The sequence below is a fragment of the Erinaceus europaeus genome, chromosome 13 (assembly GCF_950295315.1).
Source record: "Erinaceus europaeus chromosome 13, mEriEur2.1, whole genome shotgun sequence".
NCBI classification, from domain to species: Eukaryota; Metazoa; Chordata; class Mammalia; order Eulipotyphla; family Erinaceidae; genus Erinaceus; species Erinaceus europaeus.
In genome coordinates, this window is record NC_080174.1 from 69286295 (window position 1) to 69310646 (window position 24352).

At 47.6% G+C, this 24352-nt stretch overlaps 1 protein-coding gene across 1 annotated transcript in view; it reads left to right on the forward strand.

Moving 5' to 3' along the window:
* The window catches only part of EPHA10 (EPH receptor A10), a 68494-nt gene that overhangs the window by 39050 nt on the left and 5092 nt on the right, over positions 1 to 24352 (forward strand). Inside the window, exons 6-14 of the mRNA XM_060206183.1 lie at positions 4714 to 4844; positions 10650 to 10821; positions 16397 to 16505; positions 20522 to 20583; positions 20764 to 20889; positions 22427 to 22612; positions 23375 to 23436; positions 23656 to 23859; positions 24149 to 24298. Coding sequence (XP_060062166.1) covers positions 4714 to 4844; positions 10650 to 10821; positions 16397 to 16505; positions 20522 to 20583; positions 20764 to 20889; positions 22427 to 22612; positions 23375 to 23436; positions 23656 to 23859; positions 24149 to 24298 — 1202 coding nt within the window. The remainder of the gene's footprint in view (positions 1 to 4713; positions 4845 to 10649; positions 10822 to 16396; positions 16506 to 20521; positions 20584 to 20763; positions 20890 to 22426; positions 22613 to 23374; positions 23437 to 23655; positions 23860 to 24148; positions 24299 to 24352) is intronic.

Here is a 24352-nt window from a genome sequence, read left to right on the forward strand (position 1 = left end):
CCGGTTCCTGCGCTTTGCGCCACATGCGCTTAACCCACTGCGCCACCGCCCGACCCCCCTTATTTACATTTTAATTAATTAATTAATTAAAATTACCAGAGCATTTCTTAGCTCTGGCTTTTGTTGGTGTAGGGGATTGAACCTGGCACTTTGGAGCCTTAGGCATGAGAGTCTCTGCATAACCATTATGCTATCTACCCCTGCACCTTGTTTTCTCTTTATAGCCTTCTATATTCATTTTGTGGAGGCCATATATTCTTTAAATTTTTTAAAATTTCTTTACTGGGGAACTTTTTAATTTTCTTAATTTTTTAAATTTAGTTATTATTAGATAGAGACAGAGAAATTGAGAGGGAAGGGGTAGATAGAAAGAGAGAGAGAGAGACACCTGCAGCCCTGCTTCACCACTCGTGAAGCTTTCCCCCTGCAGGTAGGGACCAGGGGCTTGAACCTGGGTCCTTGTGCACTGTGGTGTGAGTGCTTAACCAGGCGTGCCACCGACTGCCCCCCCTTTTAAATTTTTTATAATTTTCTTTTTTTTATTTTTAAAGGTTTATTTATTGAGACACACAGAGAGAGAGAGAGAGAGGGAGATTGAGAGAGTGAGAGAGAGAGAGAGACCGAGCACCAGGCATCACTTTGGCACAACTGATGCTAGGGATTGAACTCAATACCTCATGCTTAAAAAAACCAAAGTTTCATCTATTGTGCTGCTTCCCAGGTCACTGGAGACCAAGTCTTCTTTCATCTTTTTAAAGATGAAAGTCTCCTTATTGTTCCTCTATCACACAAAATCACACTTAAAGCCTTGCTCCTCCTCAGTTCAGCAAAGTAGTCCTGCTTGCTCATTCGGAAATATTTCTTCATTGCCCAATTTCTTGTTTTAAAAAATAACTGGGGGAGTCGGGCAGTAGTGTAGTGGGTTAAGCACAGGTGGTGCAAAGCACAAGGACAGGCATAAGGATCCCGGTTCGAGCCACCTGCAGGGGAGTTGCTTCACAGGTGGTGAAGCAGGTCTGCAGGTGTCTGTCTTTCTCTCCCCCTCTCTGTCTTCCCCTCCTCTCTCCATTTCTTTCTGCCCTATCCAACAACGAAGGCAACAATTATAACTGCAATAATAAAACAACAAGCGCAACAAAAGATAATAAATAAATAAATAAATATTTAAAAAATGTATATAAGAAAAAAAATAACCAAGAAGTGTGAATTGTCCTTTGGCTTGGTTAGGATACTGTCAGTAACAAGTAACAACAAATCTCAATGTCGCCGAGATTTTAAATGACTCCGCAGCTCACTCTAGAGTAGTGGAGTTAGAGTTGGCTAAATCAACAGCTCAGTGTTGCCCTGAAGGACCCAGGTCCCTTCTGTCTTTCCATTCTGTCATTCTTATCACATAGATTGCCTTCCTGATGGTACATGTTGGCTACAGCTGCTCCAAACATCACATTCTTACCAACCAGACTAGAAAAAGAACTGTTTCTTCCTTATAGAAACCTTTTTAACAGCAGTAAACCCTTCCCAGAATTCTCTTTTCTTTTGCTGATTTCTCCTTTTTCTGGCCAGAACAGAATTACAAGCCCAACCCTATACTAGTCTTTGGCAAAGGGAAAGAGTGCCCAAAAATGTCTTAGAATAAGTCATCTGACGGGAGAAAGTAGACTTTGAATAAAAAAAAAAAGGGGGGGGTTGGGCTCAGCCAGCAGGTCAGGGGGGTGCAGCGATTAAATAGATTTCTAATGGTGTCTGCTCTGCTTTTGATCCCACGTGAGTGCAGGCTATATCTTATCATAAATGTGATAAGATAACACAGATCTTATCACAAATGTATATTGGGAGAACAGGTGCTTGGGGTTCAGTTTTTAGCTCCATACTCAGCATTTGCCAGACTTTCATTTAACTCTGTGGGGCTGAAATGGAGCTTTTTCCCATTCTATATTCTGACCATCAGATGGTCAGAATTATATTTTAACTATATTCAGCAAATATAATTTAAAAAAATGAAAGACATCCCTAGACCCTTCCTGTCTCCGCCCATCATCTCTGTAAGGGAAGGTGCCATCTCCTGGAATGCATCTTTACTCCTCTTCCTTTTGTGTCCACATCTTTTCCAGAAGCTGTCAACCTCCATGTGGGTTTAGGCTGAGAGGCACTTCCTGGGGACAGGAAAGAACACGTTTCCTCAAAAAGCAGCTGTGCCATAGAGTGAAGGCTGTGCATTGTCCACTTGACAAAGACCTTGCTTTTTTGTTAGAGTCAGACAGTGGGAAGAAGGATAAAGGAGCTTTCAACTTATTTTTAGGATGGGAGGCCATGTCTCTCAGTGGGCAGCATAGCCTGGAGGGGGTTCCTCTACAATGGCACTGTTCACTCTAGGTCCACCAGGCTTTATCCTTGGTGGGAATATGCCACTCCCTTCCCCTGCTCTGTTCTGCCAGTTAGCTGTCCAGACTAGTTTAAGGTGATGCTATGGGCTTTCAACTCTTTCTGTGCTTTGATGTTTTAATTTAAATTTAAGAGAGATTGGGAATGGGGGCTACTAGATGGATAGTATTGAATGTATACTTGTTAAAGAGTGAGCAATAGAAAGCTTGTCTCTACTACCTTGGTCCTTCTCCACTTCCTTTCCATTCACTAAAGTCTCCTGAACCTCTACATTGTTAAAGCATGTGCTACCAGGGATTGAACTCAAGACCTCATTCTTGAGATCCCAGTGCCTTAGCCACTGTGCCACCTCCCGGACCACCACTATCTGTTTTTTATTTAAAAAATTTTTTTCCCTCCAGGGTTATTGCTGGGGCTCAGTGCCTGCACCATGAATTCACTGCTCCTGGAGACTATTTTGTTTCCCTTTTGTTGCCTTGGTTGTTTTATCGTTGTGTTTATTATTATTGATGTCATTGTTGGTGGATAAGACAGAGAGGGGGAGAAAAAAATAGACACCTGCAGACCTGTTTCAAGGCTTGTGAAGCGACCCCCCACCCTGCAGGTGGAGAGCCGGGGGCTCAAACTGGGATTCTTATGTTGGTCCTTGCGCTTTGCGCCAGGTGCGCTTAACCCATAGCGCTACCGCCCGACCCCCTAAATTTTTTTAAATTATAATTTATTTATTGGATAGACAAAGCCAGAAATCAAGGGGAAGGGGGTGATAGAAAGGGAGCGAGAGGGCAAAGGTAGATAGCACAATGGTTATGCAAACAGACTGTCATGCCTGAGACTTCAAAGTCCCAGGTTCAGTCCCCTGCGCCACCATAAGCCAGAGTTGATTGGTGCTCTGCTAAAAGAGAGAGAGAGAGAGATAAAGACACCTGCAGTACTACTTCACCACTTGCAAAGCTTCCCCCCTGCAGGTGGATGATTTGGGGTACATATAATAAAATTATTAAAGGTTAGCATTGTATGTGGTGAGAAAAGTTAAGTTCTACTCTCTTTGAAACTTTCAAGCAAATAATAAAATATTGTTAACTATATTCACTGTGTTGTGAATTAGAACCTAGAATATATTCATCTTAGAACTGAAAGTTTGTCCCTTTTACCAATCTCTCTGTTTCTTCAACCTCACCCCCCCCCCAACTCTTGGTAACCACTCTATTCTGGGTTCAGCTTCTTAAAAATTCTTAAGCAGATTTACTTGTTCTGGGGCCAGGAGGTGACAAAACCAGTTGATCACACACCAGGGGTTTAGCCCCTGGTCTGCACCTGCAGGGGGAAAAGCTTCATGAGTGGTGAAGCAGTGCTGCAGGTGTCTCTCTGTCTCTCTCCATATCTACTCTGTCCTCTTCTCTCTCATGTTTTCTGTCTCTGTCCAAACTTAAAAAATAAAAAAGACTTACTTTGTTTTCAAGAGATAGAGAAGAAAGCACTGCTCAGCTCTGGCAAATGGCTGCCAGGGATAGAGCCTGGAGTCGCGGGTTGCTCTCCTGCTCTCCTGCACTAGAACTCTTCTGCTGACCTATCTCACCAGCATGTGGTTATTTCCTTCACTTCCTTAATGGGACTTAGATTATTAATATATAGATATATGATTCATTGTTGCTTGTTGATTTGTTATCTGCAATTTTGCTGTATGCAATTAACAATTTTTGGTGAGAGTTTTAGGACTTCCTACACATAAGGTCATGTCATCTGTACACAGAGGTAATTTTACATCTTTCTGAATTCTAGTCTAACTGCACTGGCTAGGACCACGTGTAGGTAGCTATTACATGGAAGCCATGAGCATGCACATTCTTGTCTTGTTTCCAGTCTTAGAAGGACCACTTTCAATCGTTCACGAGATGTTAGCAGTGGTCTTTTCACATATAGCCCTCTTGAGGTTCAAGTGGTTTCCTTCTCTTCCTAGTATGTTGGGTGGTTCACCCCCTGACTAGCCCAGTAGTTAAGTAGACCGGTCTTCTTGCCTCCTAGGCTCTCTAACTTTCCAAATCACAGAAGCGTAGCAAGGGAAAGAGGGCTGCCGAAGTGTAAAAAGTGGGCGAGCAGCGTGCGACGCGCAGCTTTCCGCGCTAGGAGTCACTGAAGTAGAGAGGTGTGGGGTGAGAGGGTCAGAGTGCACCCCTCAGCAGCCTCTAGTCCTGAGCCCAACCCAGCTGACCCCGCCCCCAGGCGGCCCTCCCCCCGCCCATCTCCTCCGGCTCCGCCCCTCCAGCCCTTAGTCTGCCCCAATGTGGAAGCTGAAAGGAGAACCCTGAGAATACCCGCCTCCCTTCTTTTCAGCACCCTGGGAGGATGAGATCCGCAGGGACCGAGTGGAGCCCCAGAGTGTGTCGTTGTCGTGGCGGGAGCCTATCCCTGCAGGAGCCCCAGGCACCAATGGCACAGAGTATGAGATCCGATACTATGAGAAGGTGAGTGAGTATATAGAGGGGTGGTTTGGGAGGCATGTGGGGCGGGTAGCCTGACCCCCACCTCAGCGCCCTGCTTCCTCGGCACACCTTCCCAGCCAAAGTCCTTGTCCCCCTCAAGGTCCTCCCTGTCCCCTCCACACCTATGGCTTTCCCTGTTCTTCCTTTCCTCCAAGCTTCTGTTTGATTCACCAGTCATAATCTCCATTTTTCACCACTTGGACCCAGTGTTTATAGTTAGTGAAGAACTTTCCTTCTGGAGTTTGATCTGGATTTTGTGTGTCAGGATTGTATACAGTTTGCAGAACCTTTTTAAAAAAAAAGATTTATTTATTGATTTCCTGATTGGTGTCAAAAGAGACAACAGACCAAGGCACCACTTGGGTATATATATGTGATGCCAGGGATCAAACCTGGCACCTCACCCTCTGTATGGCAGAACACTTTTCAAGAAAGCAATGCTGAGTTATCTATTGTTTCAGATTTCACACAAATCCATGTATGACCATGGGAGAGCAAAGCTAGGTCAGGTTATGGTCTGCTGGGTGTGCAGATCAGTGTTAACAACTGGACTTCTAGGATAATGACTGTACAAATCAAAGCTGTGTGTGTGTGTGTGTGTGTGTGTGTGTGTGTGAATTTCTTCATCTCTCTCTCTCTTTTTTTTTTCTTTTTCTTTTTACTAGAGCACTGCTCAGCTTTGGCTTATGGTGGTGCAGGGGATTGAACCTGGGACTTTGGAGCCTCAGGCATGAGTCTGTTTGCATAACCATTATGCTATCTACCCTTGCCCCTCCATCTCTCTTTTTTTAATTATATTTATTTATTAGCTAGAGACAGTCAGAAATTGAGAGGGAAGGGGAAGATAGAGAGGAAGAGAGACAGATACCTGTAGTTCTGCTTCACCACTTGCAAAACTTTCCCCCTGCTGGTGGGGACTGGGGGCTCAAACCTGGGTCCTTGTGCATTGTAACATGTGCACTCAACCAGGTGTGCCACCACCCAGCCCCTCTCTTCATCTCTCTCTCTGTCTCTGTCTCTCTCTCTCTCTCAATGTGCAACATGTCAGTTATAAGTTACAATCCCAAATATGATGTGTTCTTTATTGTAAACTCCATATAACCAAATGCTTTTCACAGGAGAATTTTGCTAATTTTTGCTGATGTTGCCATTCTGTGGTTGCAGTTCAACCAAGGTTTTACAAGTGGAGTCAAAGTCCTGTCTATCTCTTTTTCCCATAAATTCGTGACCTAAAAACTCACATGGGGTGGTCTGGGAGATGGTGCAGTGAATAAAGCGTTGGACTCTCAAGCAGGAGGTCCCTAGTATGACTTCCAGCAGCACATGTACCAGAGTGATGTCTGGTTCTTTATCTCACTCCTCCTATCTTTCTCATAAATAAATAAAATCCTTAAAAAAAATTCATATGGGAACCAGAGAGTCATGCACCTACTTGAGTGCATATGCTACAGTGAGCAAGGACCTGGGCTCAAGTTCTAATCCCCACTTGCAGGGTGTGAGGGGAAGCTTCACAAGTGGTGAAGCAGCATGCAGGTGTCTCTCTCTCTCTCTCCCTCTTTATTACCCATTCCCTTTCAATTTCTGTCAGTATTCAATAAATAAATAAAATATTAAAAAAAAAACTCATATGTAGCAGTCTGGGAGTTGGTGCAGTGGATAAAGCATTAGGCTTTCAAGTATGGGATCACAAGTTGAATCTCTGACACTGCATATACCAGAGTGATGCTCTAGTCCCCCCCCCATCTCCTCTAGCTCAGTAACAAATAAGTAAATAAATATTTTTATTTTAAAAAACTTTTTAATATTTATTTATTTGCCACCAGGGTTATTGGTGGGGCTCAGTGCCTGCACCAGGATTCTACTGCTCCTGGAGGCCATTTTTTTCCCATTTTTTGTTGCCCTTGTTGTTGTTATTGTTGCCATTGATGTGGTTGTTGTTGGGTAGGACAGAGAGAAAAGGAGAGAGGAGGGGGAAGACAGAGAGGAGGAGAGAAAGACACCTGCAGATCTGCTTCACCGATTGTGAGGTGACCCCCCCTGCACGTGGGGAGCCGGGGGCTTGAACCGGGATCTTTACGCCGGTCCTTGGGCTTCACACCATGTGCACTTAACCTGCTGCACTACCGCCCGACTCCTATCTTTATTTTATTTACTGGATAGAGACAGCCAGCAATCAAAAGGGAAGGGGTGATAGAGAGGGAGAGACAGAGACTGCAACACTGCTTCACCACTTGCAAAGCATTCCCCCTGCAGGTGGGGACTGGGGGCTCGAATCTGGGTCCTTTGTGCACTGTAACATGTGCGCTCAACCAGGTGTGCCACCACCTGGCCCCAGTAAATAAATCTTTCTAAAATAAACTGATCTGTAAACCTGAAAAATAGGTCACTTGAATAGTGCACTGTATTGCTATGTGTGAGGCCAAGGTTCTAGTCTGGTCCCTACCACTATACCAGAGGAAGCATTAGTGCTGTGGTTTCTTTTCCTCACTCTCGCTGCCTCTCTGTCTCTGACTCACTATCTGAAAAAGTCAGCCTGGAACAGTGAAATCCTGGTGATGATATAATGAAAACATATCTGCTAAACTGTTTTTCATCTTGGCACAAATTGTATTCATTAAAGTGAAACCTTGCTTTCAGCTTCAGCTCTGTGTACATCAGAACTTCACTCACTCCTCAGTGACTCCAGGGACTTCTTTGCTGAATTAGATGATAGTGTCTTAATAGTAGAAGTCTACTGAGAGCTGTGAGCTGGGGGAGGAGGAAGAGTGGGAAGAGTGGCTCCCAAGTCAAGCTGGGTATGTAATCTGGGCACCACTGGCTGAGGCGGAGAGCCTTTGAGGAGGAGAGCAGTGTTGGGGCAAGATGGTGAACTTGATTTTGCTCATGCAGCATTGCAAGTGGACTTGCAGGTCTAAAACTCAAGAGAGAGAGGCTAGGACTGGAGAAGGAAAAAGAGTTGGGGCTAGTTCACATAGAAATGGCAATTGAAGCCAGGAGAATGGAAGCAGTGACCTAGGAGGGGAAGGTGAGAGAGAGTGATCAGGACAGAGTCCTGATGTTTAGGAGACATCAGTGAAGGATGCTGGCAAGGAGCAGGGAGGCATACTCTGGTTGCTCAGAAAGGGCTCAGTGACTGTTGGTGGTCAGAGCATAGGCAGCCCTAAAACTGAGCTGGATAAGTACATTTAGGCCCTCAGGGACTACCAGTGCTCTAGAACTAGTTACCCTTGAAAAGAAACCAGAACAAAAGGGACTATATTTAAATCTCTTGGAATTCGATGCTATTGTTAGAGGGCCAGGAGATAGCTTAAAGGTTATGTTGCAGGTATCTGCATAGTGCAGCAGGTTAAACGCACATGGCACGAAGTGCGAGGATGGGGTAAGGATCCCAGTTTGAGCCCTGGCTCCCTACTTGCAGGAGAGTTGCTTCACAGGTGGTGAATTAGGTCTGCAGGTTTCTCTCTTTCTCTCCCCTTCTCTGTCTTCCCTTCCTCTCTCCATTTCTCTCTTTCCTGTCCAACAATGACAACATCAACAACAACAATAACAACTACAACAATAATAAAAAACAACAAGGGCAACAAAAGGGAAAATAAATAATAATAATTAAAAAAAGGTTATGCTGAAGACTCTCATGCCTGTGGCTCTGAAGTCTCAGGCTCAAGCCCAGGCACCACCTTACACCAGTGTTGAACAGTGTTCTGGTATGGAAAAAAAAAGAAGAAAGAAAGAGAAAAAAAGAAGATAAAAGAAGAAAAAGAAAAGAGAAATAAAGAAAAGAAAGCGTTGGTAGAGCCTGGTGCTCCTCATCTGTACAGAAGAGCTCACTCATAGCTCATCACAGAGCAGGGAGGGGGCACACTATTCCTGCTTCCTGCCACTCCATGCCCTGCCCCATCTCATAGGCCCTGCAGTCGTTGCCTCCTCCCTTTCAGTGTGTTACTCAAGCATCTGGAAGGGAGATTCTGATTGGCTTAGCTTGGTCAGAGTCTGCCGCACTCCTAACTCCCATAACCAATGGACTGAGGTCACAGGACATAGGGCATCCTTATGGGAGATGGCCTTTGGGGCTTGTGGATGTAGAAGGGGCTGAGTGATCAGGGAGGATAAGCAGAGATAAAGTAATGAGAGCATCTCTGGTTTTTTCCTTTATCTAATGTGTTGGGGACAGTATGGTGTCAAGCAAAAAGCACTGGACCTGAAGGCACTTAGAAGCCTCCTCCAAGACCCTCCCCTAGAGAAGGAGGTAGAATCGCTGCTCTTAGGATTGTAGGAAGCAGGCCCCTCGCTCAGCTCAGCTGTAGCTGTTTCTGTTCTCACTCACCAGCTGGGGCCTCGAGCAAGTCTCTGTGAGCTGGATTACTTATCTGTGAGACAAGACAAACCAAGAAAGATAACATTGCCTGTCCTCATGCCTAACAGGACAGTTGTGAAAATCAGACAACAGGGAAAAAGAGAAGCTTGCAAGCTGATAAGGTCCAAGCAGATGTCTCAGTTCATTTTCTTCCTCTTTCTCTGGGGCATCAGGTTCACCTTATCTCCTGGCCTGCCAGGCCCTGATGTCCATCATCCCGTCAAGGAGGAACTAATACCTTCTCTAAGGTCTCTCTTGCCAGAGATATCTCGGAGGACTTGCATGCCTGAGTCCCTAGTTTGGATCCCCAGCACTATATATGCCAGAGCTGAGCATGTCTCAGATCTTTTTCTCTCTTATAAAAAAAGAATTCAAACAACCGTATTAAGAAAAGAAGAAAAAGACTAGATTGCCTGCCTGTTTAAAAAAAAAAAAAAAGTTGAGCTGGGAAGACTAAAGCAAACAAACAAACAAACAAACAAACTGGGAAGATGGCTCAGCAGCAGAGCCCAGGGTTTCCTAAGCTGAGGTCCCAGGCTCACCCCCCCCCACCCGCACACAGGCCAGAGCTGAGCAGTCCACACTGACCTCTCTCTACTGATCTATCTCTGCTCTCTCATAAAAGTGAATGAATCGGGAGTCGGGCGGTAGCGCAGTAGGTTAAGCGCATGTGGTGCAACGTACAAGGACTGACTTAAGGATCCCGGTTCGAGTCCCTGGCTCCCCACCTGCAGGGGAGTCGCTTCACAGGCGGTGAAGCCGGTCTGCAGGTGTCTATCTTTCTCTCCCCCAATCTGTCTTCCCCTCCTCTCTCCATTTCTCTGTCCTATCTAACAACGACAACATCAATAACTACAACAATAATAAAACAAAGGCAACAAAAGGAAAAACAAATAAATAAACATTTTAAAAAAGTGAATGAATCTTTTAAAAAGTGCCAGAAAGAGAAGGATGAATATAGGATGATCCCATGCATAGACAGAAGCTTAAAAAGGAAACTTTATTGGGTGTGTGTGTGGGGGGAGATAGCATATGATTATACAAGAAGACTAATGTTTGAGGCTCCAAGGTCCCATGTTCAATCTCCCACACCATTAGTCAGAGCTGAGCAGTGCCAAGGTTTTTTTTTTTTTAGAAGTTTATCAAGGGCTGGGTAGGGGTGCGCATCTGGTAAAGTGCATGTTACCGAGCACAGGGACTCCAGTTGACGCCACCAGTCCCCATTTGCAGAGGTGAAGCAGTGCTGCAGGTGCCCCTGTCTCACTTTCTCTGTCACTCCCTTCTCTCTCAATTTCTGGCTGTCTCTAACCAATAAATTAAAAAAATTTTTTTTTAAATCAGATTCTTCGACCCAGCACATGTCCATCGAAGGTGTTCCTTTCCCACTTGCCTGCTTCTTTTCCCCTGTCAGTCTCTCCTTTCCCCTTCCTCAGGGTCAGAGCGAGCAGACTTACTCCACAGTGAAGACAGGGGCACCTGCAGTCACCGTCACCAATCTGAAGCCAGCCACCCGCTATGTCTTTCACATCCGAGCAGCTTCCCCAGGGCCCTCCTGGGAGACACAGAGCTTCAACCCCAGCATCGAGGTGCAGACTCCAGGGGAGGGTAAGCACTGCTTACAGGTAGGGAGGGGCTTCTTGGACAGAGAGACCCAGCATGGGGCTGGGGCAGTGGAACCAGACAGGGGATTATCTGTACAATTAAGGGAACCTATGAAACAGTTTAATTACAACCCAGTTAATTAATGAGCTTGGAATGACTGTTCACTGACATGAATTAGATTGAGCCTCTGTCCTGAATGTGCTCACAGGGGAGGAGTCTGGGAGCAACTGTTTATTTATTTATTATCTTTATTTTTTTATTGGGTAGACAGCCAGAAATCAAGAGGGAAGGGTTGATAGCGAAAGAGACAGAGAGGCACTTGCAGTCCTGCTTCACCACTCATGAAGCATTCCCTCTGCAGGTGGGGACAGGGGTGGGGAGGAAGGCTTGAAACCGGGTCCTTGTGCATTGTAACATATGCGATCAACCAGGTGCACCACCACCCGCCCCCTGGGAGCAACTGTTAGTACCCTCTGGCTTGGCTCCCCTTCCGGCCTCTCAGGGCCTGTGCCTTGTTTCCTGGCAACACTCAGTTCCTCACTGTAGATTCCTACTGTCTTGATGGGGAGAGTTAAATCCTATGGTCACTTCTTGCTCTGACCCTTAAATTCTATTCCATTCTGTGTCTTACTCTACCATGATATGAACCCTGTGCCCACTAGGCCGTAATGTGTGAAACACACTTCCCCAGAGGTTGGGGGGACTCAGCGGGAGCCTCACTGCAGCAATAAACAAAGCCAAATGAGAAATGTACAGTTTGAGTGGGTGTGTTGTGTAGCATGTGAATAATTTCTCGTTAAAGCTACTATTGGAACAAACCAGAATCCTGAATGTTAGCTGTATGAACCTAAAACAGCTTCGACCTCTCCACAGTATTGTGCTGCCACCCCGCCCTTCACTTTCCTCTGCTGGTTCCTCTTCTCCCCACCATCCCAGCATTCGCTTTCATGCTGCGTGTGGAGCCTTTAGCTCTCTCTTTTGTTGTTTCGCCTGCTGCTAACCCAGCCCTCCGGATCTAACCTCTATCTACCCCAAGCAGCTCATGAAAGTATTTTCCTGGACAAAGGCAGCTCCCCCTAAGAGGCATTCTGGCACCAGCTGTCAAGATAATAATTCTTTCCAACCTACTACATGAGTCTAATCCAAGATAGGAAGAGCTCTGAGCCCAAAGGGAGGTGAAGATAAAATGTTGAGGGAGTTTGAGTTCTGGGAAGGAAGACAGCACTTCTTGCTTGAATGCCCATCTGAGCCAGACTTCGGCCAGGTGCTGGCAAGAGGAGATTAGACCTCTGTCTTGAAGGCTGGGGGCACCTCTGAAAGTGTAGAGATGGGCAAGGAAGGCATTTTGGATAGAAGAACCCATCTAAACAAAGGCTTATAGATTTGATTGGAGGAGTTAGTATGTGGGGGAAGGGAGGCTCCAACACCTGGGTGGTTAGCTATAAGGGCTGCTGTTTTCCATTCATTTGGTGTTTCTCAGTTAGCAGAAACTGCCCAGCTCCCTAGTCTCCATGGCCATGACTCTTACTGGTGACTGAGTCTCCAAGTCTGCAGAGCACTTTCCCCAATGATCTATGATCTCCGAAGCAGGATCATGCTTCACCACAGTGTTACCTGTTGCCAAGTAACAGATTTCAGACAAAACTTTGTGTCTGAAAATGACTCGCATCATCTCTGTGGGTCAGGAATATGGGTCCTTATGGATCCATATTATGGAGCCACTGGACTCAGGGTCTCTTGCAGGGCTTCAGTCAAAATGTCTTCCATGCTATGGTCATCCTTTTAAAAAAATTTTTTTTAAATATTTATTTATTTATTCCCTTTTGTTGCCCTTGATGTTTTATTGTTGTAGTGCTTATTGTTATTGTTACTGATGTTGTTGTTGGATAGGATGGAGAGAGGAGGGGAAGACAGAGAGTGGGAGAGAAGGATGTCTAATTTCAAACAGTTTTTGGACCTCTAGCCTTTCTGCTTCTGGCTAGATCCTTGATCCTGTTCTTCTTCTCTCTTTCTCCTTCTCCAACTCCATCTCCCCTCTTCTTAATTTCTCTCTGTCCTATCAAGTAAAGGAAAAAGAAAAAAAGCTGCCAGGAGCTGTGGCTTCATTATGCAGGACACAGAGCCCCAGTGATAATCTTGGTGGAAAAAAATAGAAAAATAAAAGAAATAGAGATACCTAGGACGCTGCTTCACCCCTTGTGAAACTTCCTCCTACAGGTGGGGCCCAGGGACTTGAACCTGGGTCCTTGAGCACTGTAATGTGTGTGCTATACTGGGTGTGCCATTTCCCAGCCCCCACTTCTTCATTCTTAATTATTTTAAATACTTTTTTTAAAAAATCACCTTTATTTATTTATTCCCTTTTGTTACCCTTGTTGTTTCATTGTTGTAGTTATTATTAATGTTGTTGTTGTTGGATAGGGAAGAGAGAAATGGAGAGGGGAGGGGAAGACAGAGGGGGGAGAAAAAGATAGACACCTGCAGACCTGCTTCACCGTCTGTGAAGCGACTCCCCTGCAGGTAGGGAGCCGGGGGCTCAAACCAGGATCCTTACTCCGGTCCCACCTGTGTTTAACCCACTGCACTACCACCTGACTCCCCACCTTTATTTTTTTAAAAAAGATTTTATTAATTTATGAGAAAGATAGGAGAAGAGAAAGAACCAGACATCAATCACTCTTATACATGTGCTGCCAGGGATTGAACCTGGGACCTCATGCTTGAGAGTCCAATGCTTTATCCACTGCACCACTTCCTAGACCACTATTTTAAATGTGTGTTTTTTTAAATTTTTATATTTATTTACTTAAGTTCCCTTTTGTTGCCTTTCTTTCTTTTTTATTGTTGTTGTAGTTATTGTTATTGATGTCGTCGTTGTTAGATAGGACAGAGAGAAATGGAGAGAGATGGGGAAGACGGGGAGAGAAAGATAGACACCTGCAGACCTGCTTCACCGCCTGTGAAGTGACTCCCCTGCAGGTGGGGAGCCAGGGACTCGAACTGGAATCCTTCCGCTGGTCCTTGCACTTCACGCCACCTGCGCTCAACCCGCTGTGCTACTGCCTGACTCTATTTTAAATGCTTTTTAAAAATTATTATTAGTGGGAGTTGGGCGGTAGCGCAGCAGGTTAAGGGCATGTGGTGCAAAGTGCAAGGACCGGCTTAAGAATCCCAGTTAGAGCCCCAGGCTCCCCACCTACAGCGGAGTCGCTTCACAGGCGGTGAAGCAGGTCTGCAGGTGACTATCTTTCTCTCCCCTTCTCTGTCTTCCCCTCCTCTCTCCATTTCTCTCTGTCCTATCCAACAATGACGACATCAATAACAACAATAATTACTACAATAAAACAAGGGAACAAAAGGGAATAAATAAATAAATATTTTAAAAATTATTATTAGTGACTTGCAACGTTCTAAGACTTCAGGGATATAAAGGCTGGTGAAATAGCTCACTTGGATAGTGCACCGCTTTCCTGTATGTATGACCCAGGTTCAAGCCTGGCTCTCACTGCATTGAAGGAAGCTTTGGTACTATGGTCTCTTTCACTCTCTCTATCTCTTTGTCTCTCTCTGTCTGTCTGCCTACCTACCTACCTATCTATCTATCCAAAAAAGTCATCCTAGAGTGGTGAAGAGATGGTGACAAAAAAAAAAAAAATTCAGGGATATAATTTCACACCTATTTATGTGTGCAGTCCACTACATCCACCTTCCAAGTTCCTGTATACCCATTCATTTGATAACTACCCTAGTTAAAAAAGAGATGGGGGTAGATAGCATAATCATTATGCAAAGAGACTTGCGTGCCTGAGGCTCCAAAGTCCCAGGTTCAGTCCCCCACACCACCATAAACCAGAGCTGAGCAGTGCTCTGGTAAAAAAAAAAAAAAAAAAAAAGAACGGGGTCGGGCGGTGGCACAGTGGCGCAAAGCGCAGGGACCGGCGTACGGATCCCGGTTCGAGCCCCCGGCTCCCCACCTGCAGGGGAGTCACTTCACAGGCAGTGAAGCAGGTCTGCAGGTGTCTATCTTTCTCTCCCCTTCTCTGTCTTCCCCTCCTCTCTCCATTTCTCTTTGTCCTATCCAACAACGAATTGCGTCAACAAGGGCAATAATAATAACCATAACGAAGCTACAACAAGGGCAACAAAAGGGGGAAAAAAAAATGGCCTCCAGGAGCGGTGGATTCATGGTGCAGGCACCGAGCCCAGCAATAACCCTGGAGGAGGAAAAGAAAAAAAAAAAGAAAGAAAAAGAAAAAAGAAAGAAAGAAAGAAAAGAAAAAAGAAAAAGACAAAAAGACAAGAAAGATTTATTTATTTAAATGAGAGCAAGAGAAAGAGAGCCAGTGCATCACCCATGTTTGTATGTTTGTAAGATCAATGCTGTAGCAGTTGTGCCACCTTGCACTAACCACCATAGTTCTAGCAAAGTCTAAGAGACAGCGTGGTGACTATTTTTTTTTAGTTCTATTTTCTTTTATGGATTATTGAATAGAGACAGAGAGAAATTGAGAGGGGGGGGAGCAAGTAGAGAGGGAAACAGATAGAGAGCCGCCTACAGCACTGCTTCCCCTCTTGTGAAACTTCCTCCTGCAGGTGGGGACTGGGGGTTTGAACCTGGGTCCTTACACACTATAATGTGTGTGCTTAACCAGATGTGTCACCACCTGGTCCCTTGGAAATCCGTTATGTAAACCTCTGTGCTATTTCCCCAGCCTCTCTCCATTCTTAATAGTTTCTCCACACTTTCTCTCTCAAACACCTCTCTTCCAGTCCTACTCACAGCTCAACACTCATCCTCATTTCTTTCCCCTTGGCTAAAGGCCCTCCTAGCACTGATCCCTGGGTTCCAGTTCCCCCCATGCTCCTAGCCCAGGGGTCTAGGCTCTCTAATTTGTCTTCTCCCCCTTTATCCTCCCACCCTCCAGCTTTATGCCTTGCCTCTCCACCTCCGTAAGTCTGTTTACCAGCTGCAAGGGACAGTTTCCTATTTTCCAGATGTAAGCGTGCACATCAAAGCATCATCAACAGCCTTTCAGTCTTGTAGAAGATGCCCTTTTTTTTTTTTTAGAGATATGAGTTGTTTGTTTGTTTATTTATTTGTTTTTACTAGAGCACTGCTCAGCTCTAGTTTATGGTGGTGCAGGGTATTGGACCTGGGACTTCAGAGCTATAAGCATGAGAGTCTCTTTGCATAACCATTATGCTATCTACCCCCACCCAAAGATGCCTCTTTTATGACGCTTCCTCATTGGCTCTGGGGAGAAACTGTGCCTCTTTCTAGTCCTGATAATTTCCCTTTGGCTTTTCCCAAACCACAGTTAAGATTTCTTTTTAAATATTTACTTATTTGTTTATTCCCTTTTGTTGCCCTTGTTGTTTTATTGTTGTAGTTATTATTGCTGTCATTGTTGAATAGGGCAGAGAGAAATGGAGAGAGGAGGGGAAGACAAAGAGAGACACCTGCAGACCTGCTTCACTGCTTCTGAAGCGACTCCCCTGCAGGTGGGGAGCCAGAGGCTCGAACTGGGATCCTTACACTAGTCCTCTGCCATCCTTAACCTTGTGGTTTTCCTCCCAGCTACCTCAGGTTCCAGGGACCAGAGTCCAGCAGTTGTCGTCACCGTGGTGACCATCTCAGCCCTCCTGGTCCTGGGCTCTGTGATGAGTGTGCTGGCCATCTGGAGGAGGTAGGTGGCTGGTCCCAGTCTGGCTAACCCCTGATGGCTCATGTCCCTGAGCACATTGGCACGTGCTCACAGGCATCTGGGCTTGGACCTGCATTTATTTGAACACGTGCAGACCTGCATGTGCCAGCACCCTGCCCTGTAGATGGAACTGGGCTCCTGTGGTGCCGGCCCCTCCCCCATGCTGCTTCTGCTGCAGCCAGCACAGCTGCTGGGGGATGAAGGGGATTTAGCTCCTTAACTCATTAAATGTCAGAAGGCATCACTGAGGACAGAATCCAGCTCCAGCTGCTCCAGTGTGATTAGGATTCTCTAGAGGCGCTAAGAAGCCCCCCAGCCCTTGCCCCTAAGGGATCTTGAGACCCTTGAACACAGGCAAAGAGAAGAAAGGCAGAAATTGTGGATGTGTGTGGGAAGGGGGAGGTTGGGAGAACTCAGAAGCTGAAAGTCTCCTGTCCCCAATCCTTAGCAAAAGGAAGCTTGCAGGAGAGTAGGCAGAGAAAGGGGCCAGGAGAGGGGAGGGTGTGGAGTTTGAGCCTAGCTCTGGGCAGATCACTCCCCTTGACACACAGCAGAAGCCTTATAGCATGTGTCCCCTTGTCCCCAAGTCACACTCTGCTATATGCAGAGGCACCCTACGTCAGTGGGTACCAGGCTAGGACTGAGGCCAGTGGGCTGAGAGGCTGGAAAGTCTGTATAAGGCCCAAAGTGGGAGAAGCAGAGGAGAGAAATGGGTGGTTGGGGAACCACATGCCAGAACAGTTCAGTCTCCTGGAACTGCCTCTGGGCTGGAGAGACTGAGCATTCATTTGGTGCTGTTTGGTTGGCCTTGAATGAGCCACTGCAAGTGGCTGGGGAGGAGGGGTCTTTGTCCTGCAGGTCTGAGAACCAGCCCAGACTGGCTCAGGTGAGACAGGGAGGCAGGAAAGAATAGCTGTTCCTTCCTCGTGGGGCTGAACGGTTTAATGTTGAGCCTGCTGGAAAGGCTAGGATAGATAGGAGCCAAGAGCATCTTGTCCTGGCTGTGAGCTTGGGGCTCAGGGAGGCAGAGATGGCAAGTGGGGAGAAGTGAGCAAAGAGCACCTCTCCAGGCAGACTCTGCAGGACAAGAGTGGCTGCCCAGGCGTGCAGGGAGACAGATGGGTCAGGCAGGCCGAGCAAGCCAGGGTGAGATTCAGCACCTGTTCAAAATCAGACCACGCGGGGCAGGGAAGTAGTGTGATGGTTATGCAGAGAGGTTCTCATGAAGCCCCAAAGTTACCACGTTCAGTCTCCTGCACCACCAGAAGCCAGAGCTGAACAGTGCTTTGGTAAAACAAAACGAAACGAAGCAAAACAAACAAAACAAACATTAACTGGGGCAGGTGGTGGCATACCCAGATGAATGTACATGGTATAGTATGCAAGGATTGGGTTCAAGCCCCCAGTCCGCACCTGCAGGGGAAATAGTGCTTTGTTGAAACCGCTGCAGATGTCTCTCTGCTGAGGGGTGCAGAGGCCGGCTCTTCTATTGTGCATGGCCCAGCGTTGCAGACTGGACTGACCCATAGCTGTTCCTTGCTCAGTGCATCTCTGCATTCCCTGCTCTGTGCAGTGGGCTCACCTCCAATTTCCCTCCCCAGTTCATCCCGTACCTCCCCACTTCTCACTAGAGGGTCATGGCCAGTAGAAGCTTCTCATAGTCTCTCTCTGTAATCTATTTATTTATGTATTATTGGATAGAGACAGAGAGAAATTGAGAAGGGAAAGGGAGAGACAGAGAAACAGAGATGCCTGCACCCCTACTTCATCACTTGTGAAGCTATGTCCCTGAAGGTGGGGACCAGAGGCTTGAATGTAGGTCCTTGCACACTGTAATTTGTACACTTAACCTGGTGTGCCACTGCATGCTCTCCCCTTTAAATATTTATTTATTTTAATTTTATTTATTTATTTGTCATTTTTTTCTTTTTGCTTTTTGTTGCCCTTGTTTATCATTGTCGTTATTATTATTGTTGTTATTGCTGTCATTGTTGCTGGATAGGACAGAGAGAAATGGAGAGAGGAGGGGAAGACAGAGGGGAGAGAGAAAGACAGACACCTACAGACCTGCTTCACTGCCGGTGAAATGACTCCCCTGCAGTGGGGAGCCAGGGGCTCGAACTGGGGTCCTGATGCCAGTCCGTACGCTTTCCGCCATGTGTGCTTAACCTGCTGCACCACTGCCTGGCTCCCCATTTATTTATTTACTTATTTAAATACTTATTTATTCTCTTTTGTTGCCCTTGTTATTTTTTATTGTCGTAGTTAATTGTTGTTGTTGATGATGTCATTGTTGTTGGACAGGACAGAGAGAAATGGAGGGAGGAGGGAAGACAGAGGGGGGAGAGAAAGACAGACACCTGCAGACCTGCTTCACCGCCTGTGAAGCGACTCCCCTGCAGGTGGGGAGCCGGGGGCTCGAACTGGGATCCTTCCGCCTATCCTTGTGCTTTGCACCACCTGCGCTTAACCCACTGTGCTACCACCTGCCTCCCCCATTTATTTTTATTATTTTTTTATTAATTTTATTTTTGAGAGAGATGCAGAGAGAGAGACACACACACACAGAAACACCAGAGCACTGCTCAGCTCTGGCTTATGATGGTGCGAGGGATTGAACCTGGGACTTAGGAGCCTCAGGCATGAAAGTCTGTTTGCATAACCATTATGCTGTCACCCCCACCTGTCCATTTATTTTTTTAACCAGGGCACTGCTCAGCTCTGGTTTATGGTAGTGTGAGGGACTGAACCTAGGACTTTTGGAGTCTCAGGTATGAGAGTCTCTTTCCATAACCATTATGCTATCTACCCGCACCCTTATTTATTTCAAACCAGAGCAGCTCTTTTCTGGCTTATGTAGTACCAGGGATTAAACCTAGGACACTGAAGTCTTAGACATGGAAGTGTTTTGTATCACCACTATGCTATCTCTCTGGCCCCCTTCCCCACTGATAGCCACTGTAGTTCTCACAGAATATTAGAGGCAGTTTGGCTACTCTTATTTTTATTTTATTATTATTTTTTATTTTAGATAGCAAGAGACAGAGAGAGAAAGAGCATCACAACAGCATCTGCCATGCATAATACTCAAACTCAGGTCCTTTGACATGGTAAAGTGTGCACCTTACTGGGTGAGCTATCAACTAGGCTCCTTACAAAGCCACTTTTGGTGGCTTCAGGCCTGTTAGGCCCATTTGCTGTGTCCCCCACATGCACTGCCCTTCTTTGCTTGGAGGTGTGTGTGTGTGTTGACTCTTAAGTGTTTGTGTTGCAGCTTAGACCTGGGTACTGTCACCTAAATTATCACCTGTAGGCAGCAGGCCAGCTTGGACTCAGTCAACTGTGTGGATTTGGTGCCTTTGTAGTTGCAACAATATCCACTACATCTCAAAGTGAAACAGTGGTGAGAGTTAGCCAGGTCTGAGGCTAGGATTATGCATGTGCTGTGCTGAGGAATTTTCATACCAGCAGGGCAAGAAGGCCCCACCCATGGGGCACAGACCTGGTCCTTCTGTTTTACTTTTTAAATCTAGTTTTAATTTCTTTTTTATTATCTTTATTTGTTTATTGGTTAGAGACAGCCAGAAATTGAGAGGGAAGGAGGAGACAGAGAGGGAGAGAGACTGAGAGACACCTGCAACCCTGCTACACCACTCATGAAGCTTTCCCCCTGCAGGTGGGGACCAAAGGCTCAAACCTGGGTCCTTGAGCACTGTATGTAACAAGTGCGCTCAGTCAGGTGCATCACCACCCGGCCCTAGTATTATTATTATTTTTCCTTCTTATTTTACCAGAGCACTGCACAACTTCCGCTTATGGTAGGGTTGGTGGTGGGGGAGGCGACTGAACCTGTGACTTCAGAACCTCAGGCACTAGAGTCTTTTGCATAGCCATATATCCTCCATGCCCCTCTGAAGGGGCAATAAGGCGCGGCTTTGGGTGCTGGTGAGATGGGGAGCTGGGGAAGCCTGGCTCAAAGAATGACTCTGCACCTCCAGGCCCTGCAGCTATGGCAAAGGTGGTCGGGATGCCCATGATGAGGAGGAGCTGTATTTCCACTGTGAGTTGTTTGGAGCTGGCGCTGGGTAGAGTGGAGCAGGGTTGGTGCCATCCTGCTTCATTCCTCAACCTTCTTGCCTAGTCCTTCCCCACCCCCCAATTCCCAGCCCTCACCCTCTCTCCCCACACCTCATGGAGACAACTTTCTTCAGCCCATCTCCTTGCCTATCTGCATTTCCAGTCAAAGTCCCCACACGCCGCACGTTCTTGGATCCTCAGAGCTGTGGGGATCCGCTGCAGGCAGTTCATCTGTTCGCCAAGGAGCTGGATGCGAAAAGCCTTACGTTAGAGAAGAGCCTGGGAGCAGGCAAGCTGGGCGTCCTGGGATCCGGGTTACCCCTCTCCGCCTTAGCTCCACCCACCCTAGAAGCCCCGCCCCGTTTTGTAAGCCGCCTTCCTGGAGCTTGGACCATCCTAGAAGCCCTGCCTCCGTCCTGTGCAGCCCAGCCTCCTTCCACCTACCATCTTCCAGGGAAGGGGCTCGCACAGTTTGTGACCCTGCCTTCTTTCCCTCACCCCATCCTGTCCCTTTCACAGCTGACCTCTGCAGACCGCCTCTAACAGCACTTTAGTCCCAGTTCTTCATGAGTCAGTGGGGAGGGGTCTTTGCAAGCCTATCACTGACAGACTGACTGACTAGCTACCGTGGTGGCCAGAATCAGGTCCTCTTTCTGCTCTGAGCCTTGGTTTCTACTCGATAAAGTGTCCACGATAGCTAGCTGTCTCTGCCTGGGCAGTGGGAGAGTTTACAGCATGCTCAGCAAAGGACTGCCTCCTAGTGGGTGCTTGCTCCCTGTGGCTAACATCTGGCCAGCTTCTTTTCGTCCTGTGCACAAAACATTTGTGCGTGGAGAAGGTGGGAGCTTTCCTCAGGAGCCTCATTTCTCCTGCCGCTGATGCCATACCCACAGTACAGAGGCTCCAGACGGCAGGGCAGCACAATAGATGGCATGCTGGGTTCTAACCCTTGGTGCACTGGCCTCAGTACAGTGTCTTCCCGTTTTTGAGGTCTTGAACCCTCTTGCTGAGACAGGCAGGGAAGGATTCCTGTTTCCTGTGGGGGGGGGGGGGGCGGGGACTGAAGCCAAAAGAGGGAACAATGTTATGGTGTGACCAGCCACATCACGCTGCTAATATTCAGTTTGCCAAGATTTTGAGTTCTTTCCCCAAAAATCTTTGGAGTCTTGCACACATGCAGTTTTGCTGCCCAGGCCAGCTTTCAGATGGAGAGAAAAGCAGCTTCAAAAAATGGGAGATACCACAGCACTGAAGCTTCCTCTGGGAATGTGGCCTCCCTGTGTGGTATATGGGGGCTTAAACCTGGGCCCTGGACATGATGAGGCAGATACCCTACCTGGTGAACTATCTCACCAGCCCCACCAAGATTCGAACTCAGGAGTGCTGAATCCTAGGCCAGAAGTGGCCTCAGATTCAGCATTTGCCCCCTCTCTCCATCTCTCTCTCTCTCTCTCTCACCTTTGGGGTTATCACTGGGACTTGGTGCCTGCACTATGAATCCATTGCTCCTGGGGCCATTAAATTTTTTTTTTTTTTTTTTTTTGGATAGGACAGAGAGAAGTTGAGAGGGGAGGGGAAGATAGAGAGGGGGGAGAAAGACACCTGCAGACCTGCTTTACTGGCTTTACTGCTTATGAAGCGACCCTCCTGCAAGTGGGGAACCAGAATCCTTGTGCGGATCCTTGAGCTTTGTACTATGTGTGCTTAACATGGTGATCCACCGTCTGGCCTCCCAGTTGCTTTCTTCTTGGCTCCCCCTGTCTGGGTTGGTTTAGAGGGGTGGTGTGTTTGAGTGGTGGTGTGTCTGAGCTGCTGTTTCCCTACAGGCCGCTTTGGGCAGCTGTGCTGTGGTTGCCTACAGCTCCCAGGCCGCCAGGAACTCTCGGTGGCTGTGCTCACACTAAGGGATGGCTCCTCTGATGCACAGAGGCTCAGCTTCCTGGCAGAGGCCCTCACATTGGGCCAGTTCGACCACAGCCACATCGTGAGACTGGAGGGTGTGGTCACCCGAGGTAGGACTCAGTGCCCCCCAGGTGAGAGGTGGATGCCCACAAGTGAGAGGGAGCCCCCAAACTGAACCACATGGACACAAGGCCTCAACTTCCTTTTTAAAATATTTGTTTATTTATTTATTTATTTGTTTGTTTGTTTTTGCCACCAGGGTTATCACTGAGGTTCCCTGCCTGCATGACAATCCCAGTGGCTTTCTTTCTTCCTTTCTTTATTTCTTCCTTTCTCTCTTTTTTCTTTCTTTCTCTCTTCCTTCCTTTCTGTCTTTTTTGTAAGATAGGACAGAGAGAAATTCAGAAGAGAAGGAGACATGGAGATGGGGGGAGAGAGAGAGACGCCTGTAGACCTGCTTTACCACTTGCGAAACTTCCCCCTGCAGGTGGGGAATGGGGGCTCAAACCTGGGTCCTTGTGCATAGTAATGTGTTCACTTAACTGAGTATGCCACCACCTGGCCCCAGGCCCCAGCCTTCTACCATTGATTCAGGGCCCGTCTGGCCTGAGAGAGCCTGCTAACCTGCGGCACTCTGGTGGGAGTGGTGTTTTGGGGGACCTCAGGTGATCCATCTCAGCCAGCTTGTTGCAGCTCCAAGGTTGGCCTCTGCCCTTCTACAGATGCCACCTCTTTAGCTTTTCAGTAAAGGTGGCAGGATGGGGGGGACTTGACCTGGGTTCTGGCCAACTTGGCCCGGGCTGGGAGCCAGATGGGTGATACATGAGGGAGGTAGGCCGCTTAGCGTTTGTGTTCCCCATCCCCGGGCACAGGAAGCACCTTGATGATTGTCACCGAGTACATGAGCCACGGGGCCCTGGACAGCTTCCTCAGGGTGAGTGGCTGGGGTCCCTGGGAGACTAATGACCATGTGGTTGCCTGCCCCTAATTTTCTTTTTGGTGGAAGTTGGGGTTGGCCTCACTCTCTGAAAAGTGATACTCACTGGCCTACCAGTCAGAGGTCAGACTGAAGCCCCAGTTGACTTCCTCAGCCCATGTCACAGTACCAAAAGCTTGAGTGTGCAGTTGGCACACTCTATCTCCTCTCCCACAGCGGCACGAGGGACAACTGGTGGCCGGACAGCTGATGGGGCTGCTGCCTGGGCTGGCATCGGCCATGAAGTACCTGTCAGAGATAGGCTATGTCCACCGGGGCCTGGCAGCCCGCCGAGTGCTGGTCAGCAGTGATCTCATCTGCAAGATCTCCGGCTTTGGGCGGGGTCCCCGGGACCGAGCTGAGGCTGTCTACACCACCATGGTGAGGAGTCCCTTGGGCCAGGCAAGCTGTCTGCTTTGCTGACTCCTATCAGACTGCACTGGAGTCCCATCACCCCACTTCTGATTCCTTCTCTGCTGTGTCAGCATCACCTGCTTCCCTGGGCCCCGTCTCCCAGTTGGTCCTAAGCAAATGCCAGTGTGGATATCACCCTGTGGTCAGCTGGCATGCCAGCCCCTGGGTGTGCAGCTGAGATGACGTGGGTGGGGATGGACTTGGGGTCCTTTGGGGGAGGAACCCTGGGTGTGACTGAGCCCCTGCTGATCCTCAGAGTGGCCGGAGCCCAGCACTGTGGGCCGCCCCCGAGATGCTCCAGTTTGGTCACTTCAGCTCTGCCAGCGACGTGTGGAGCTTTGGTGTCGTCATGTGGGAGGTGATGGCCTTTGGGGAGCGGCCCTACTGGGACATGTCTGGCCAAGACGTGAGTGACCTGTGACTCCAGCTCCCTGCCTGCTGATCCTCTTGCCCTCTGACC